The sequence below is a fragment of the Drosophila biarmipes genome, chromosome 3R (assembly GCF_025231255.1).
Source record: "Drosophila biarmipes strain raj3 chromosome 3R, RU_DBia_V1.1, whole genome shotgun sequence".
In the NCBI taxonomy this organism is placed as follows: Eukaryota; Metazoa; Arthropoda; class Insecta; order Diptera; family Drosophilidae; genus Drosophila; species Drosophila biarmipes.
This window is the reverse complement of record NC_066616.1, coordinates 14,906,299-14,924,023: the sequence shown is the minus strand read 5'-3', so window position 1 is coordinate 14,924,023 and position 17,725 is coordinate 14,906,299. Positions and strand designations below refer to the sequence as shown.

Below are 17,725 nucleotides of genomic sequence, written 5' to 3'. Positions count from 1 at the left end.
ATTCATTAGTCGAACGCTGAAAAAGTTTGCATATTTACTTCCGGCCCTGTCATATAATTTCCCCTCTTTTTTACCAAATTTAATGAAGTGCAACTGACGTGGCTGCCGGGTGTCTCCATTTGGCCGTAATTATGAGTGGCGCACTCGACGAAAATGTGCAACTGTCACCGGAAAATCTCTCGAAATTGGTTGTAACCTATGCAGATATATATAGAGGTAGTTTGGTGGGTAAAGCACAAGAGCAAAGATTTAATTTGCTGATGAAGTTCGCCTGTCTGCAGTTTGCTACCCGATTGCCTGCTATGCAAATAGCCAAATGTTGGACCCGGCCTGCTGGCCAAATATGATGCACATGGCCCAAATGGACGAAAGCTGGAGGCCCAGCGATGTTTGCTCTCCAGCTGCCGTGTCCCAAATTAGAAACAAATTTGTTTAATTCAATAAAAAAGTTGATTAAAAGCAATGCAGGCGAATGGGACATACATAAGTAAGGCTTGCAATTAACCTGCTTGCTGAGAAAACAAAATACAAACCAATATCCAACGCTTTTCCGGCAGCCAAATGAAATTACTTTAATTTCGAATTCCTGAAGAGAGAGCTCCTAAACAAAAACCCAATGAAATGCAACCGAAACATCTGCAAAAACTATCTATCGAGTGTGTGGCTGTGTTGTGTTGCCTTTTCCCGTGGCTTACTTATCATTTCGCATGCAAACAGGGAAAACGCGGGTAATTTCGTTATTTTTTGGCTGTTGGTTTCTGGTTACGATTGCGTATGAAAGTACAACTTTTCCGCTGCATACATTTGTTATATCGGGGCGCCCAAAAGTCTGCGTGCCAGGAGGAAATGGAAATGGTTTAATCTTGTTTGCTGCGAGTGGAAATATGGCCGGAGCAAGGGTTAAAAATTAATGACCCGTTCCGCGCACCGTTACAGCTACCCAGCCAGGACGCAAATGTTGTCAAAGGCATCAAAGTGCCGGCCCACACATGCCCACACATAGATACTCACCCACACACGAGCGTCCTGTGCAGGGAGCGTTTCCAATTAAGCCAATCGAGCTGCAAAAAGCCATCCACGAGCGGAAAAGGAAGTGGAATGGGAAGGGGAAGGGGAAGAGGAAGCGGAAAGGGCGCGTAATTAAAATTTAATTTGCGCCCAAAATTAGACTATGAAATTTCAATAAGGCTCTTCGGCTGTGCGGCAGTGAAAGAGCAAATATTGTGCTGCCAAAAAAAACAAAAATGGCTACAAAGTACATTAGTTAAATTTTGCAACGAAAATCTCTTTGATTAAACGCAGCCAAGTGGATGAGGACCTCAAAGGAAGAATGTACACGATTAAAAATAATAACCAAGCCCCGGTGCACAATAACTAACTTTTTGGAGCCAATAATAAATAAAATAATATGAAATATTAAAGTTTATTATCAAGGACTAATTAGAATTAAATATATTTCCATTTCATAGTTATTTAAGGAAGATTAGGGCGTAATGTAAAATAGCCATAACAATCCTCAGCATATATTTTAATTTCATTAAAGAAATCAAGTCATTAGGGTGAATTTTAGAGAAGTGTTTCATACGATTTATAAGATGGACTAAAATTGTTTTTGGATTTTTTAAAATTTTTCTCTGTTTTACAAAATTTTTCAAATTAATCTTCATTATATTTTTCTTTAAGTCCCCAAACTGAACTCAGTTTTGTTCAGTGCCTCGAAAGCCTGAATAAATAACCAAGTCCCTGCTAAGCAGCCAAGATACAAGACAAACATGGCGACACATCCGCCCGTCGGCCCCTTGTTCTACACTCTCTTGGCAATCTGCGCGCATAAATTGTCAAAACGAAGTGTTTGGATTAAGCCGGGAGTTGTGCTCGTGGCGAGCTGGAGGCCACGAGACCATGACCTCTCCTGGCCGCACTAGTTCGGCTGGGAGTGCAGCGAGCAGCTACCACCCACCCACCTGCTGGCCAATTTATTTATACGCATTTAAAACTGATTTATGTGCGGGGGGCGAAGACGACAGCTTCCCGCCCGCTGCCCCTTTGGCCAGCAACCACGTGAGTTGCGTCTTTAATTTAGCTGCCAACCAAATCCTGCCACTTTTCCCCCCGCCTTGGCCCGGCCAACCACGACGTTAGCCACAAATGCATTTTCAATGGAATTTCTCACTTGCTAACGTGTGTTCAGCTCCCGGAGCTCTACTTTCTCGTGAGCTGCCAACGATTTATGTGCCATGTCCTGGCGTTTCGCACCCGCCCCTGAGTCGAGAAACCCCCCATTCTCCAGCCAACAAAGTTCCTTCGCTTAAAGCCGGACTTACCTTAAATCTGTTTTGGCACAATAAATAAATACCCACACTCCGCTGGGCCTTTTTTGCACGGATGCCAGGCAACCGGGCCCAAAGAAGCTTTACATGGCCACACTCTGGCAAAATCTGTTATCGCATTAACAATTTCCTACTAATTTCGACACACAGCCAAGGGAGCAGCCCATGGCGAGGGGAGATCCTGCAGATATAATTAAATTGCGTGCAAAACTAACCAGCACTTGGGTGGCAAAAATGCCAGGAAAGGCTTTAGAAATAGTTAATACTCTTTTTTAATGTTTATAATATTAATTATTTGGCGAAACTCTTTAAAAATAAGTAAATAAAACTCAGAAGAGACTAAAAAATAATAAAATAATATGTACATTAAGTTATTATGAAATATGAAGTTAATGTTTGTATTATATGTATTTCCATGAATGAAAATGTTTTACACTTGTTTTATTGTACATTCAAATTAACCCACATATTAAATCTACCGAGATGAAAGAGTAGGCCACGTAAGCATAATAATTTCATTACAAACAAGAGCCTTGCCAGGCAACAAAAATCAGAAACAGAAACCCTAATATTTCCCACTTGTGCTTAAGTAATAGGGCCAGGAAAAGTCCCCAAGCGGGAAAACACCACTGATTCACGTTCTGCGTTGGCCTGTCAGCAGAGGGCTTACATATTTGCCCGGTCATTTATTCACAAAAATCTTCATTATACATAAACATGTTGTTTATGCAGCCATCGGCGATTCACAAAGCGAACTAAGCGGCTTTCCTGGCCCACAGACACTGCGAGAAAAAGGGTTGGGCAACGGCAAGGACGCGCGACAATGCAGAGAAAGGGGAAGTGGGCCATGGCCAAGGCCTCGACTTAAGTCCTTGCACATCAACTCAATTGATGACCCTTTGGCAGTTTAACTGCCTCAACATCGCTTAATGTGCACTCCATCAACATAAATCACTCATACGTCACGTTAAACACGCTCAAACTTCAAATGACGTGTATTTAAGGGGGTAGAGTGGGTGCAGGCGGTAGGGGGCACATAACCATGGCCATAAATTAATTAAGCCTGCCCGCCAAACTTTCTCGAAGGTCCAAGTTCGCGGCCCCACCCCCTTGCTGGCCCGCCCCCTTAAGCTGCAATTAAACTGTAAAAGCGAAAAGCGAACGGACCGCCAGCAACAGCAAATTACAACCATTTACAATTAATTTGAACAACACGCTGCCATGCAAATGGCGTGCCATGGCTCATAACTTCCAGTGGCCCAATGGCCACCGAGACCCACACGCCGACGCACTCTTCGGGCCATTAAAAAAGGACCAAGGCGAGCGACGTGCAAATACTCAATTAGCATATCAATAAATCAAGAAAAGAGTGTTGCCGCGGCTCCACCTTCTTTTCTGCGTCCCCCGCCCTTCGCCGGGGTAATCAAAATTTAGTTAACAACGCCAAACAATTTATTAACTCACGGCGGGCCAAGCCGTTCGACCTTGAGGCCGGCAACGTGACGTATACGTAATCTGATGGCGTGCCAGGCCAATTAATCAAGTCGTCCTGCGGCGGGGCCGTATTGGATTGCATTTTTGTCAGAAGGGGATACACATCAATGTTTCATAACTCGGCGGAGGTGTGAGGGTTGTTTCATCGCAGGTATCAGATGGTGGCGTCAAAAACAGTGATTAATATCAATAATTCATTTCATTCTGGGCAATTAGGCACATTTTAATTGGGTTTCATTTGGAATTGAAATCCGTTTCGTGCCTCAGTTAAGTTCGAAATGTCACCTGTATCGCTGATATTTTCTGTATTTGTGAGTAGTTTAAAAAAAGGGTATATAAAGAGTAAATTAAGGTATCTTCCTTATAACACAGCTGCTGTTCAAGCCCTTTGCCCTGATGAACTGCGAAATAGATTGCAAGCTGAACAGAAAAAGAGCTGCAGTATGTAAGCTAAGTAACTCTGAGGTATACCTCATCACCTTTGCATATCCTGTCAGGATCTATCGATCAAATGCTGTCAGCTAACACGTCCCAGCTTGGACAAGGGCAATGCGGAGTGCAGAAGAAGCCTCAATTTGCCTAGGCAACGGAAATTCAACTTTGCCGAGCTCTATACAATAAATATGGTGAGCTAAAGGCAGGTAAACCAAACCCAACAATCAAAATCCGATCTCTCATAGTGCATTGAGGAGTGCAACTTTATAGCCAACGGCTACATTGAAATCGATCCGCCCTATCGCCTGGACCTGGCCAATATCCGCATTAACCTGCAGAGCCTGGCACCCCCACCGCAGGAGGAGTCGATTGCCTTCCTCCTGGATGCCTATCGGAAATGCGAGGTGTTCCGATCCTCCCACGGCGGACGCTTCACCCTCCACCTGCCGGATATTGACTTCATCGAGGAGCCCTGCAACCCCTTCTCCCTGCAGATTACCATATGTCTCCGCATCCACGCCATGCAAAAGTGCCCCGACCAATTCTATGTGGACAGCGAGGAGTGTCGCCTTGCCAGGGAATACTTCACCCAGTGCGTGGGCGATATCGAAGCCAATCTCGTCTAGGCTTCTACCTGCGAGTTTCCGGGATATCCTTTTTGGGAAAACTTCAATTGGAACCAGCTAGAAAGTGTTGAAAAATAAAAGAAAAAGTCATAAAAGTCGTAGATGAAATATGGCAATTTGACTGCCGAGTCCTTGGTGTGTGGGTGACTCTGCTCCTGGCGCAGTGTCGCAACTGCAAATTGAATCACACTCACACAGGCACACACACACAGGACCTGCTCGCATGTCAATGTCCTCTGCTGACTTTGCATAACTTCGTCTGCCGCTGCAAGCTCCGCTGCCCTTCCCTTTCCCCGCAAAAAAGTCCCTCTTCTACTATTTAAACTTGTTAGTTTTTTGACACTTTTTTAACACATGCACATTACTTGTAGATGGGAGGAGGGTATGCCAGTTTGGTAATTAGTTGGTTACGAGATTTGCAATTTAGGGTGTGACATAAACAGTCTGAAAGAGGTTATAACATTGTTAGTCAGACATTATTTGGAACTTTATTTGACACATCTTAAGACGTGTAATGAATTTTACCAATATGATTATTAAAAAATTTTGTATTATATATTTCTACTATATTAAATAAGTATAAAAGCATAAATCAGATAATTCGCAGTTACTGTGGAGTTTTTAAAACCCCCACAAAAGGTGTGGGTTAAGGACCAAGCCAACTTTTGTTTTATTTCATATTTTGCCTGAGTAATCCCCAGTCGATCACCATCTTAGGACTCATCTCTCTCGCCAAGTCAGCAGCAAAAGTTGCCGTTATATATAACACGTCTGTCGGTCTGTCTTCGGGTGGTTTCACTGTGTTTTTTGTCGGTGTCGCAGGACATGTTATGCAACTGGAATAAAGGAGCAGAATTTATGTGTTAGCTGGAGGACTGTGCCAGCAAGTCCTCTTCCGCCGCCCCGTCCTTCGTCCTGCGACCCGCTTCCGGTTGCCCTCCTCGTGCCAATGTGTCTGGCTTTGCAGCGTCAGGTTAAACGGGATTTATGTCCTTCAAGACATGCAGTCTCAGCCTGTTTTCTTAAAACAATTAACGTATTACGGCTCTTTCTCTTTCGGCCCACTCCCTGTTGCCAAATCCATCTCGGCTCTGTGTTCCGTGTTTGTTTCCCTGGTGCAGAGAGGAGGGGGTCTGTAAGGATTTGCATTTCCAGCCGAGAAGAAGCTGGCAAGGCGGCAATAGAAGGCCCCGGGCCGACAATCAAAGGACTTTGGCTTGGCTTGGCATTTTTCTTTAATTACGCCCTCGAGTCAAATTAAAAGCAAATGATAGTTGTCTCCTTTCCGCAGCATCCCTTTCCCGACTTTGCTGCCTTTGCTTTCCCTCTGTGGCTCCCCGGGATTTTCCAGTTTACTTAGTCAAATCAAAGCTTTCAAGAAAATTGTTTTCCTTTCTTTCTGATGGTCAAGCTGCTGACCAAGGACCAAGTCGTCGACATGCACACACCCCTATCCTCTTACACGAGCTCACACATCCGTGGCTCCTTATTACAGCCAGTCTGCTTTGTTAGCTGCATGTCCTTGAGTGCACTTGAGTCGGAGCCTTCGAGCTTGAGGTTTTTGTGGCAAATAATTTGTGTAATTAAGTGACCACCAACTGCCCCCCTCAGCCAGTTAATTGCTTATTTGTGTAGCTAATTAGTTGGGTATTGCCGGCAAACAGGAGATGGTCAGGCAGGCTGGCGGAGCTGATGATGATGGGGCTGCCATAGAGAGTGGCTCAATTCAGCACTCTCCTGGATTTCCTTTATACCACTCCCATCAGACGTTGTCTAGCACTCGTAATTAAAAAAAAGGATCCATAAAAGCGACGGGCGAACACAAAAGTGCGGCACGTGTGCCCCTCATCCCGAGGATGCCCTACCCTCATTTATCCAGAAGACTGCATAATTCAGGCAGGATACCACTGCACCACTGCACCTCCACCACCGCCGCCAACCGCCGTAACAAGCTGGCGGGGCTGGCGGCGTGCAATCAAAATTATTATAATTGCGACGCGTTCGCCTTTGTGCGACAACAATGACTTCCGCTTCCGTGCTGAAATTCGCCTGTGTCTGGCTGTCATTCCATGTGCCATGTACCCGCTGCATTGTTTTCCAGGGGCGGGGTTGGCCGGGGCTGGCTGGGAGGCACATTAAGTGCCTGCAAAAGACGAGCAACAAAGTGAGTAGCCCGGGGGAGGGGCAGGAGGAGCACAGGAGCAGCTGAAAGATGGGAACAACGTGCTCAAGTCCTGGCAAAATGCAAAATGGGGGAGGACAGAGCGGCAGGGGGAAATCCCTTCCGGATGGGACACATTTTATGCAACCAGTTAGTATAATAGAGTGCAGCCAGGCAACTGTTCTCGTAGAGAGTGCTCCTAATGTGACCCATCCGAAGCTGCCAAGCTGCTGCACCAGAATCCAATCAATCAATCAATCAATCAGCAAGCAGCCCCTAATCAAATTATACAATTTGCGCTTGCCTTCGCCCTCGCCTTGATTATGATTATTATTATTATTATGAGGACTCTGATTATGAGCATTACAACTTTGGCAGGCCGAATTAATTCGGACAAAGTGGCAGTGGTACTGGTCGAGCGAAATTCCCTTTCTCCGTCCGAGTGTGATTGGTGGCCAATCAATGAAAGTGCCAGCCACACGCAACGTGCAATTTAATCAGTTTAATTAATAAGCAGCCATAGGGTTAAGGCTGGCCCCGAAAATTGGTTGTCATTGTTTGGCAAACAGTCCTTTGATGGGCCCCTGCAATCCTGGCAGTCCCGGCCAGGGCAATTCAAAATCTTGGGCTGGTCCCCATTTTGGGTGACTTATTTATGGCCACGAATGGTCAGTAATGACTCCATTTGTCTGGCTCTTGTTGATTTATCTAAATGAATTGTTACCGCCGCGCATTTGTCACAATTTCGATGGGACTTTATCGGCCAATCTGCCATCTCTGCGCGATTTTCCGACCTGTACGCTTTTCACTTCTAATTGCCTCGCATGCGACAGGTAAATCCCCGCTTTTTGCATATTTTGTGAGCGGGCTTAGGGATGTGTGCGTTTTGGGGGACCCTTTTTGGGATTTAAAACGCAGTCCCTAGTTTCGTGATCGATGGCCATAGACATTAATGGTGCTAAGTGGGCCATAAAAGCAAATGAAACTCTGGCGACGACTGCTGCAGTTGAAGGCGGTTCGAGGTCCTGCCTGCCCAAGTCCCTGTCCTAGGAATTATATAAAAATTACATACATAAACTCGAGTGCCCACTTGACTGCCATATGAATCCCGCACACACGCCCGCCTCGAGTGGGGCACTCAGACACAAACATTACAATGGCAGCGAGTACAATACAATAAATCAACGACTCGACGGCCTGCTACAAATAAATGCATAAACTTCGAGTGTCAAACAACAAGGAAAGTGGGAGAAAGTATGGAAAACTGTAGGGGGGAGGGGAAAGTGGGGCTGGGAAAGTGGGACAAGGGTGAGCAGGTTGAACCGTTCCGAGCCATTTCGCACGGCAGTCAATGAGCTATGAAAATATGAAAAATGTAAGCGACAAAACGTGTCATTCATTGTCTATCCGAAATGCTTTCCCCCGAAGGGGTATTCTCCGGCTATTTTGTCAGTTTACAAATCAGTTTCCATGTGCAGCTGACCGGTCAGCATCGGCACTTGACAGGCGTTACGCATACGCAGCGTTGGGGGATGTGGGCCAACTCATGAAATAACACAAGCACGCATCGGTTTAACCTCTGCGAGGGAGACACAAAGCCTGGCGAAGAGCAGAAATCTGTTGAATATCAAATAACAAGCACTTGGCAAGCTAAATATATCATTATGCCTAAGTAGGCGGTTGGGTTCTTCGAGGGGCTGAGCTACAAAAAGCTTAGCACATGCGAACATGCGAGGCTAAGAAATGGGATCTGTATATGGAAGGGGGTCGGGGATTTTTTTGTATCCCTTCCTTTCTGCACCCCTCCCCATATTTTGGGTGCCTGTTTGTCGGGGCTATCCTTTTTCGCATCCTCACCCTGGCTCCTTTCTCTGCTACTTTTTATAATCCTCACAGCTTGCATGTTTGCTTAGCACCTCCGAGGGTTAAAAAGCGGATGGCGGCGGATGGGTCGATGATGCGGAACAGGTTTAAAAAGTTTAAGCCGGCGAATCCTGTTGTTGCGGCTCCTGCGGGGGTCCTGTGCTCTCGTTTGTTGGCTTTTATATAAAATACATTTGGAAAAATTTACAAATCATCTTGCATATTTGATTTGCATACAGGATTTTTCATCGCAACTGCCAATACCTTTTCCCGGGATATCCCCCGGGTGTTTGGAGCTTCTGTGTGTGTGTGTGTGGATGTGGGTGAGGGTGTCCTTGAGCTCGTTTGTATGTCGCCGAATTGCACAAGAGATTCACAAATTGCTTTCATTGATTGCCGACAAAGCCAAAGTGGGTGAGGTGAATGGGGACTTTGTGTGGCACCTTCGGTGGGTGGGTGGATGAGTTTGTGAGTGGCGGCCCAAAGCACCTTGACTGCCGGTGGGAATCTTCCTTAAATTTCCGCCGGTTTCTTTATGCTGCTGGCTCCTGGCTCAAACTGCTGGCTTAAACTGCTGGCGAGAAAAGTCCCCGGGCCACGTTGCGTATGAGTAATGTCGCTGTGGGCCGGCAGCTGAAGAGCCCAAACAGCATTTTATAACTGACCAGCTGCTAAGAGCCAGCCGCGACCAGTTGACCCATTTGATTTCCACCCGCTTTCAGCACTCAGAAAAAATAAACCATCAAAAAGAGATGATTTTTGCTAAAATTTGCAAACAAATAATTAACTTACTTCATAAAAACGAGGAAAATGGTATTTGTTGTTTCTTTAAAACGAAGAAAATGTTTGACATTTAGATTACCAGTTAGAAATGTATATTTTTCCCAGTGCAGTGTAGTTCCCCTGGCCATTTGTCGTTTGTTGCGTGCCGTGGACGTCTACGTGAAATTATTACGCTGCAATGCATCATCAAAAGTAAACAGCACAGCAGCAGCACAGCAAAAGCAGCTTGGCACTAGACAGCTAGAGGGATGGGGGAATCGGGATGAGGAGGGGTTCCGGGATGGGTTTGGGGATAATGGCCAGGAGGAGGCCGAGGGTGGAGCGCCAAAATGTGCGTCTGACATATTGGAGGGCGGCAAGAGCCGGAAAAGTGGAAACTGGACGGTGGCCGCTGGGGAAAACTATAAATTCGCCGGTCCGAATTGTACAACACGAAAAGCACACAACGGGGAGGAACCGAAAAAAACAACACAAATATGTATTTAAACAGGCGTTTATTTAACTGCTAAACAATTGAAAACAAGCAATCGTAATGAAAATCGCATTGAACTAAATTCATTATACCCTGTAAATTGAAGATTGGAGGGTATTATAACTATAACAAATGCCATTAAAGATTAAAGACACTTGTTTAATATAACTTTTTAAAAATTAAATTGTATCATGCAGATTCTTTTCTTTAAAATGGTTACAAAATAATTAATTTTTTTGTATTGCTGACCCTTTAGGGTATCTTTGGCGGGCATCAGCAGCTCGCGGGACGCTAGATGGTGGACACGCCACTAGAGTAATTGTTATCCTTGCTGGCTGTGCACAGGCACGTAAAGCCCTTGAAACATGGACGGAAAAGGGGGGATGGGCAGAAGAGAGGCAAAGAGGACGAGCAGCAGGACCAGGAGCAGGCTAAACAACAACGCCACTTCACGGCACGAGCCGTGCTGCAGGAGCTGAAACAATCCCATAAGCAGCACTCAGCGGCACGCACTTGAAGCCCGGCATCCAAGGATCCGAGCATCCCGGGATCCGGGCATCCAAGGTCCCGGGCAGCTAAAACTGCAATCGCAGCTGGCTCCGGAACCCGGATCCTTGTCTTTTTGCCCTGGCGAGGGGACCAGGGACCAGACGGGAAGCGCAGCTGGGACGGCACTTTCCTTCGAGGCTCAAATTTCGTTGCTACTGTGCTTATTTATTTTTAATATTTTTATTTGCCCTGCAAATAGGCTCCGGCGGTTTCGCTCCGCCGTACTATTTACTTTCGCTGTTCCGGCAGCGTTTTATTTTTGTTTGCCAGTGGTTTTCCGGCGGGCGAATCTTTGCATTCCAATGCGTTTCAATTAAGTGGGTCTGCCGCCGGTTGGTCACGCAGAAATTAAGCAGTACCGGTCTCATAAGACCTCAAAAACTTGGCTGTATAATTGAAATACAAAGCCCCATTATGCGAAACCCGATAAAAGCGGAACCAACGGGGCTGCCTGAAACAAGGCAGCAAAGAGGCAATCACGCCAATCACGCGTAATAAATCATTGCGTGAGTGAATGTTTCCATGCACCCGATTTATACCGCCCAATAGGTAGGTACATACGCTTGTTTGCCCAGTTTTTGTGGCATTTGGCGGGTCAAAGGGCGGCGGAAAAGACGGAAACTCGACGACTAACGGCAGTCACGTGTGGCCAACACACGCAATAAGACCCACCGTATTTTTATGCCCACATTTATATACAATCGCCCGGCAGGGAGAACTCCCAAACACGCATGAAAAGCACAAGTTGACAGCCAAACAAAAGCCGAAAAGCGACGGTGGCCCATTGTGGCCCATGAGCGATGACAAGTGCGGATTGGCTGCGCAAACAGCAATTAAAAAGCCAAAAGGCTTCAATTAATCCTTGACCTCTTGATATCGAGCCAAAGCCAAAGCCCCGACCTGCTGACCAACTGACTGGCTTTCTTACAGAGAGAAAGAAAAATCAAGGAAAATACGTGGGGGGCTTTGTGGCCCCATTCTAAGCACAAGTTGGTGGTAGCAATATTTGGGAAATGAATGAAATGTAAAATTGAAAGATTGAATAAGTCAACATTTTCTTAAATACTTATATCCCCGTGATTTTTGTGCTTTTATAAATACATTTATGATGATATTAGGAACAGAAATTTCAGAAGGCTTATTCTGCTTTTAAAGTTAGTATTCTGCAGGATGAGTGTGAAAATTGAATAAAAGTTTAACTTAAGTACTTATATATATTTCTAAAAGGTATATCTTTTAAGAAATAAATAGAATTTAGTTCAAAATCATAGCTTTAAAACACTTCTTATTCTAGGAAAACCAATAATCCTTAAACTTCAGCAAACTTCAAGGCTTCAGATAATTAATATGGTCGTAGTTTTGTTATATGTATAACAGACTTACGCATTCCAGGAATAAAGGGAATTTGCCTCAAATATGTGCTTATTCCTTAAGACAATCTTACGACAACAGTGTCCTTAATAAGTCCTCTGCTCTTGATTATTAGTCAGCGATGTCGAATGAGTGGAAGGCCTCAGCAGGTCCTTACGTACTTACGCCCTTATCATTAGGCAACCCAAACTTGTGGACCACGCCCCCACAGCCACCTCCACCGCCCACCGCCCACAGGGCCCACATCCATTATCTTGAGCAAGCAGCGCGTGTAATTTTCAACCTGTAATTGGTGTAATTGAGTGCAAGTGCGGAGAAAATATTCAACATGCCAGCAATTAACATAAATTCTCCGCTGCGCGTACAAAAATAAAATAAAAAAGGGAGAAAGCGGCCAAATGATAATGAAAGAAGCGCACACACACTTGCACTCGGAAAAAGAAAGGGGGCTCTGTAAAGATAAGCAAATGGCCGCCGTTCCGTGAAGCGTTCATAATTGCCCGCGTTGTGGGTGTGTGGGTGTGGGGAGGTGTATGTGGCTGCGAGGGTGTGGGGGCGTGACAAATGCAGCCAGCGATTTTGTAGAGGGTGCCCGAAAGGGTAGCATACTTACATGCGCAGCGGCCTGAGCCGGAAGCGAAACCCTCGACGGAAGTAGTTTATGCAAATGACAGACCCAGCATTCCACTCTTTCCATTTGGAATTCGCCCTCCGCCATTTTCCCGCCATTTCTCACCCCATTCTCTCCTCTCTCTTGCAGGAACGGAGGGCTTCCAGCGGTTCTCGGAGCAGCCCAAGTACACGGAGGTGAATCCCGCCGAGGACACGCTGCTCACATGCAAAGTTATCGACAAGCGCGGCACGTGCTCCTGGCAAAAGGATAACAAGGTAATTATACCGGCTCAGCGAGCCCATCTATCGATGGCCCCGCCAGTTTATAAACATTTTGATTAAACTCATAACTTGGCCGAAAGTCCCGGCCAAGCAAGCGAACTTTGCTGGCACACTAACACTGGCACTCACGCTCACCGACGTGTCCTGGCTAGAAAACTCATATCATATGCGTGGCGCGTCCTGCGGTTCAATTAAGTGTTGTTCTTTTGGCCTCCACATGTGGCGAATGTAATTTACACCCTGACCAGGACGAGTCAATAATGAAAGTTGCCCGTGGAAGCGGCACGGGCTTCGGGGGGTCAGGGGTCACAGCGCCTGGTAACAGCACCCCAGACAGCCTTTCTTTGTTCGCCGTTGATTAGAACACTGGCCGGCGCAACTTTTAATCGAAAGTGCGTGACAGCAGAGGTCTGGGCAGGCAGGCAGATAGCCCCAATTGGATTTCATCCCAGCTCAAACATCAAAATATTGTTTGGCCCTCTCCCTCAGATGATCCTATGTGCGAAAAAATTTCTCGCTTTAATTAATTAGGTTTATCTTGTCACGTGGGCCACTTTATATAGCTGAATTTTGTTTGTAATCCCAGTTCATGCGAGGTTTTATCGTGCTAGGTAAAAAAATTGATGATACAAACTAATCCCTTACAAATCAAAAAATCGTAAAATATTCGGAACTTTGCAAAACATAATTTTTTATATTCTTGGTTAATTAAGTTTACTTGTATAGGGATTTTTCAACATAAAATACATTACATTAAACTTAAAAAGCTAAATATTTTATGCCCTTTTAAAAACCTTTAAGGCTCCACTGCATTATATTAAAGGATGTGATATCCTTACAATTAAATATGAATATAATTTTAGTCCTATATCTCCTGGCCTCGAATGGCCTCTTAGGAGGACTCAACCATTGCTTTGCATATGAATCGAAAATAAAGAGGCAGCATTAACCAATCATTTCTCAAGATGCAAAGTTTTTGTTAACCTATTGTTGTTCCTTGCCATAATCTCGTTTTTACGGTTCAATATAATATTTATTCGCATAGGAAATGTCTGTTGGCCTTAACTCATAGTTGTGTTCTGGCCATTTGTTATGGCCATTGTGGGCGGAATGGGATTGTGGGCTGGGATCCCGGACCTTGAGCGACTTCGTTTGCATACCAATCCAAAATGGCCTCATTATGGATCAGCTCCGGGCTCCGGCGCAGGGACTATGTGGCTGCCGTTTGTTATTCAGGGCAATTGTGTGCGTTTGAAGCATAACTTTTATTTGCCACTCCCTGCAGTGTATCTGGGCTTGCCCCCACTCCCAGCCCCACTTGTTGTGGCAGTTGCTTATGCAAATGCACACAGGGACCTCGGCGGAGGGGGTCCAACGCCATTGTATGACAAAAATCAGAAAGCATTTCAAATGTCCTTTTTCATATGCTGCGCATCGCAGACTCTCGCTCTGCATCACATACTTAAATGTTTACATGCTTTGTGTCTCTCCACTCGAACAAGTTGAAGAAAGCAAAAAGGAGGCAGGACCCAGGACGAAGGACGAGGGCAAACAACATTTGCATGCATCGAGCGTCGCACACACACAAACACGCTGATGCTGATGTTGCTGTTTCGGGCTTCATTTAAAATTCTTCCTATTTTTGCATACTTATTCCACTTTCCTCCTCTTTTTCCTATGTGTGCTTAACGTTTCCCAATTTCCTCCATTTGGCCATATAGTTCTGTCCATATATTCTACGTGTAGTTATCATAAGAAGCGACATTTCGAATCGTTTGTCCCAAAAAAAGGAAAATAAAAAGCAAACAGGGGCAGGGGTCACGGGTCGAGTCCATTCCCGAGCTGCATTCTAATTTAGCCAAAGGATGTCTGTGGAGAAATTTTCAATTCTATCCATGCCTCATCTGTGTGTGTTTTCTGTGCAGTGCACTTCCTGATAATTCCAAAGCACAAATGGAGATATTTTCGAGTATGATATCAACAACCGAGCTCCAGCCATTTGAATAAATGTAATTTTTGGCCATCGCAGCGCACATTTTTTTATACTCCAGGCAAACTCCGGACTTTTGCCTCGATTTTGTTGCTTGCAGTTTGCATTTGGAAGTTGAAGTATGTGGAGAGTTATGCCGATACGAGTATCGATTCGAGAATCTTTTGGCAGCACTGGCAGCCTCAATGGGCCGGAGCCAAATATTTGTTCGGTTTGATTTTTTATCTCCTGGCTAAAAATTGTTTTTCTGGCAGTTTGGCAGCTCGGTCGCCCATCGAGCTCGTATCTTTTGTTGCCGCAGAGCCCGCAAACTTAGCTTAACCCATGGTGGGCATTGATTATTCCCTGTGGCCTAAGGTCAGTGGAGTCAAGTGGGTGTGGTGGTCTGTATCTCGGACATCGGACATTAGACATCGGACCTGCCAGCCGCAAGCTGTTTAATAAAACACAGATACTGTATTTTGTGCTGGCCAACCGGCCAGGTCGGCATCTCAAGGTGGACAAATGCACGTCACACTTTATTTTATCGGCTTGGGACAAACAAAATGCATTTGTGGCCATTTCCGCAAATTTAAACACCGAATATCAAATGGCCGGACAGCCGAGATTAGATTATCCACTTGCATTTCCTTTCAGTTTCTTTCAATAAATTTGAATGCTCGCTTTAAGCAATTGTTTGGGACATGGCACAAGCTCAATGTAGCAATTAATTTAACCCATTATGCCACGGACAACGCAGACAACACTCAAAGCCGAAATGCAATTAGGCAGCTGTGTGCCAGGGGTTTTTGGGGGCCGGCTCCCATAAATACTTAAATGCGAACGATGCCGCGCTCAGAGATCACTAATTGTAATTTAATTTCCAATTAGCAAACAAACTAATGCCAATTTACGGACAGAAGCGACTGAAACGACGACTGAAATGGAGTTAAATGACACGTAGTGGTGGTGGGTCGATGGAAATGTGGAGTGGTAGTCGAGGAATTTCGGAGGGGGTTTCGGAATGGGCCACCTCCTGGGCTCCTCCTCCTGCACTCCCCCGCCTGTCCATTAGCCCGTCGATTTGTCTCTGTATGTTTGTCCAAATCGGAGACCAAATTAGTCGCCCGACTGCATCGAAAAGTTAAACATGCTAAACATGTCGTAGACGACGCCCAGTTCATTTCAACGCCATCATCGTTTTCATTCCAATCCCATATCCTTGCTCCGTACTTTAATCGACACCGAGAAAAATAGTATGACTCAAAGACTTTGTATTCGGGGGTGATAGCCGAAACTCCGACGATTAAGCCTACCATTTAGTGTGAACATCCTTTAAAAAGTGTGTTCCAGTGAGTACCTGCTATAAAATTGTCATTATTTTTGGTGAAACAATAAAAGTAATGATCCAAAAATGGAATGTCATACCTGGCTGAACTCATAATTAAAAAAAAATTTAAGTTTACAGAATCAGCAAAAAAACGACTGCGATCAGTTATCTAGCTTGTTAGCTGTTCAAAATGGAATGCTGAAGGTCGTCATAAAATTTCCAACAACTTGCCATTCACACCTAAAAAATTTTATTTTTGACCACTTTTTGCCAAAAATGACGATGCTACCCCTTGCAAAAAAGTAAAAATTTGAAAAAATTAAAAGCTTACAGAATCAGCAAGAAAATGACTGCGATCAGTTATTTATCTTGTTAGCTGTTCAAAACAGTGCGTGTTTTTGGTATCGGAACATTTTTCACCAAATTACACCAAAAAAAGTCAAAGAAAAATAACAATTTTTCGCCAAAAACTAAGGTCTTCATTTTCCACCCAAAAATAATCAATATTTTGGACGAAACAAGAAAAGTATTGTTCCAAAAATGGAATGCCATACCTCGCTGAACTCGTAATAAAATTTCCAACAACTTGCCATTCCCACCTAGAAGATTTGATTATTGACCACTTTTCGGTGATCCTTTTCCCTGAGTGGAACTAACTCAATCCTTTTCCTTGTCCCCAGCCCGTTGGCATCTACACAAAGAAATACGAATGGGCCTCACGTATCCCGAGCAGCGACAACGGCAACGTCCTGCATCTGGACCTCCATCCGCCGGCGGTGCAGCTGGGCGGCGACTGTTCCCTCTGGATCCGCTCCGCCACGCTGGACTTCGACGACGGACTGTGGGAGTGCCAAGTGACGGCCAGTGACTTCACCACCCAGGATGCCCTCACCAGCCAGCCGGTGCGACTTGTCGTACGTGGTAAGTGCCTTGAATCGATTGAGGGGACCGGCTGCCCATGCAAACTGTCCCCTAATTCGCCGTGAGTCCTCGAGACCTAATTGCCAAGGACACTCCCCTTCTGATTACAGTGGCGCCGCAGCGACCGAGGCTCGAGTACGAGGCGGTACACGTGCCGCCAGGACACAACATCACCGCAGACGCCGGCGCCCTGGCGACGGTCAAGTGCGTCTCGCACTACGGCAACCCGCCGGCCACCCTCAAATGGTTTTTGGGTAAGTGCATTCCTTTCGACCAAGAACCAGAAAATGTTTGCACTTTTAAGTGGGGAAATGGGTGCTTTACACGGAAAAAATGGTCATTCGACATATAAGAAGACTCGTTCGCATCTGCTTTGTTCTTTAAGTATCTCCCTTATATTTCACAGTCTTATTAAAGGCTTAATACCATAGTCAATATGCCATATAGGTAATTTGTACCTTATTCTAAATGGAGTTTTTAATGTATATTTTGCTGATTTCTTATCGGTTTTACTGAAAAAGCTTAAA

The 17,725-nt window shown here is 45.2% G+C and overlaps 2 protein-coding genes across 7 annotated transcripts in view; both read left to right on the top strand.

Annotated features, from left to right (window-relative positions):
• Positions 1 to 17,725, top strand: part of LOC108031403 (hemicentin-2) — a 109,374-nt gene that overhangs the window by 55,870 nt on the left and 35,779 nt on the right. For all 6 annotated transcript variants that reach the window (XM_017104790.2, XM_017104787.2, XM_044095520.1 and 3 more), the window contains 3 exons: positions 12,845 to 12,972; positions 16,958 to 17,198; positions 17,309 to 17,452. In XM_017104790.2, coding sequence (XP_016960279.1) covers positions 12,845 to 12,972; positions 16,958 to 17,198; positions 17,309 to 17,452 — 513 coding nt within the window. The remainder of the gene's footprint in view (positions 1 to 12,844; positions 12,973 to 16,957; positions 17,199 to 17,308; positions 17,453 to 17,725) is intronic.
• On the top strand, positions 4,178 to 4,913 carry LOC108030948 (uncharacterized). The gene is made up of 2 exons (XM_050889207.1): positions 4,178 to 4,450; positions 4,505 to 4,913. The coding sequence occupies exons 1-2, from the start codon at positions 4,448 to 4,450 to the stop codon at positions 4,883 to 4,885; spliced, it is 384 nt and encodes a 127-aa protein (XP_050745164.1). The 5' UTR covers positions 4,178 to 4,447; the 3' UTR covers positions 4,886 to 4,913.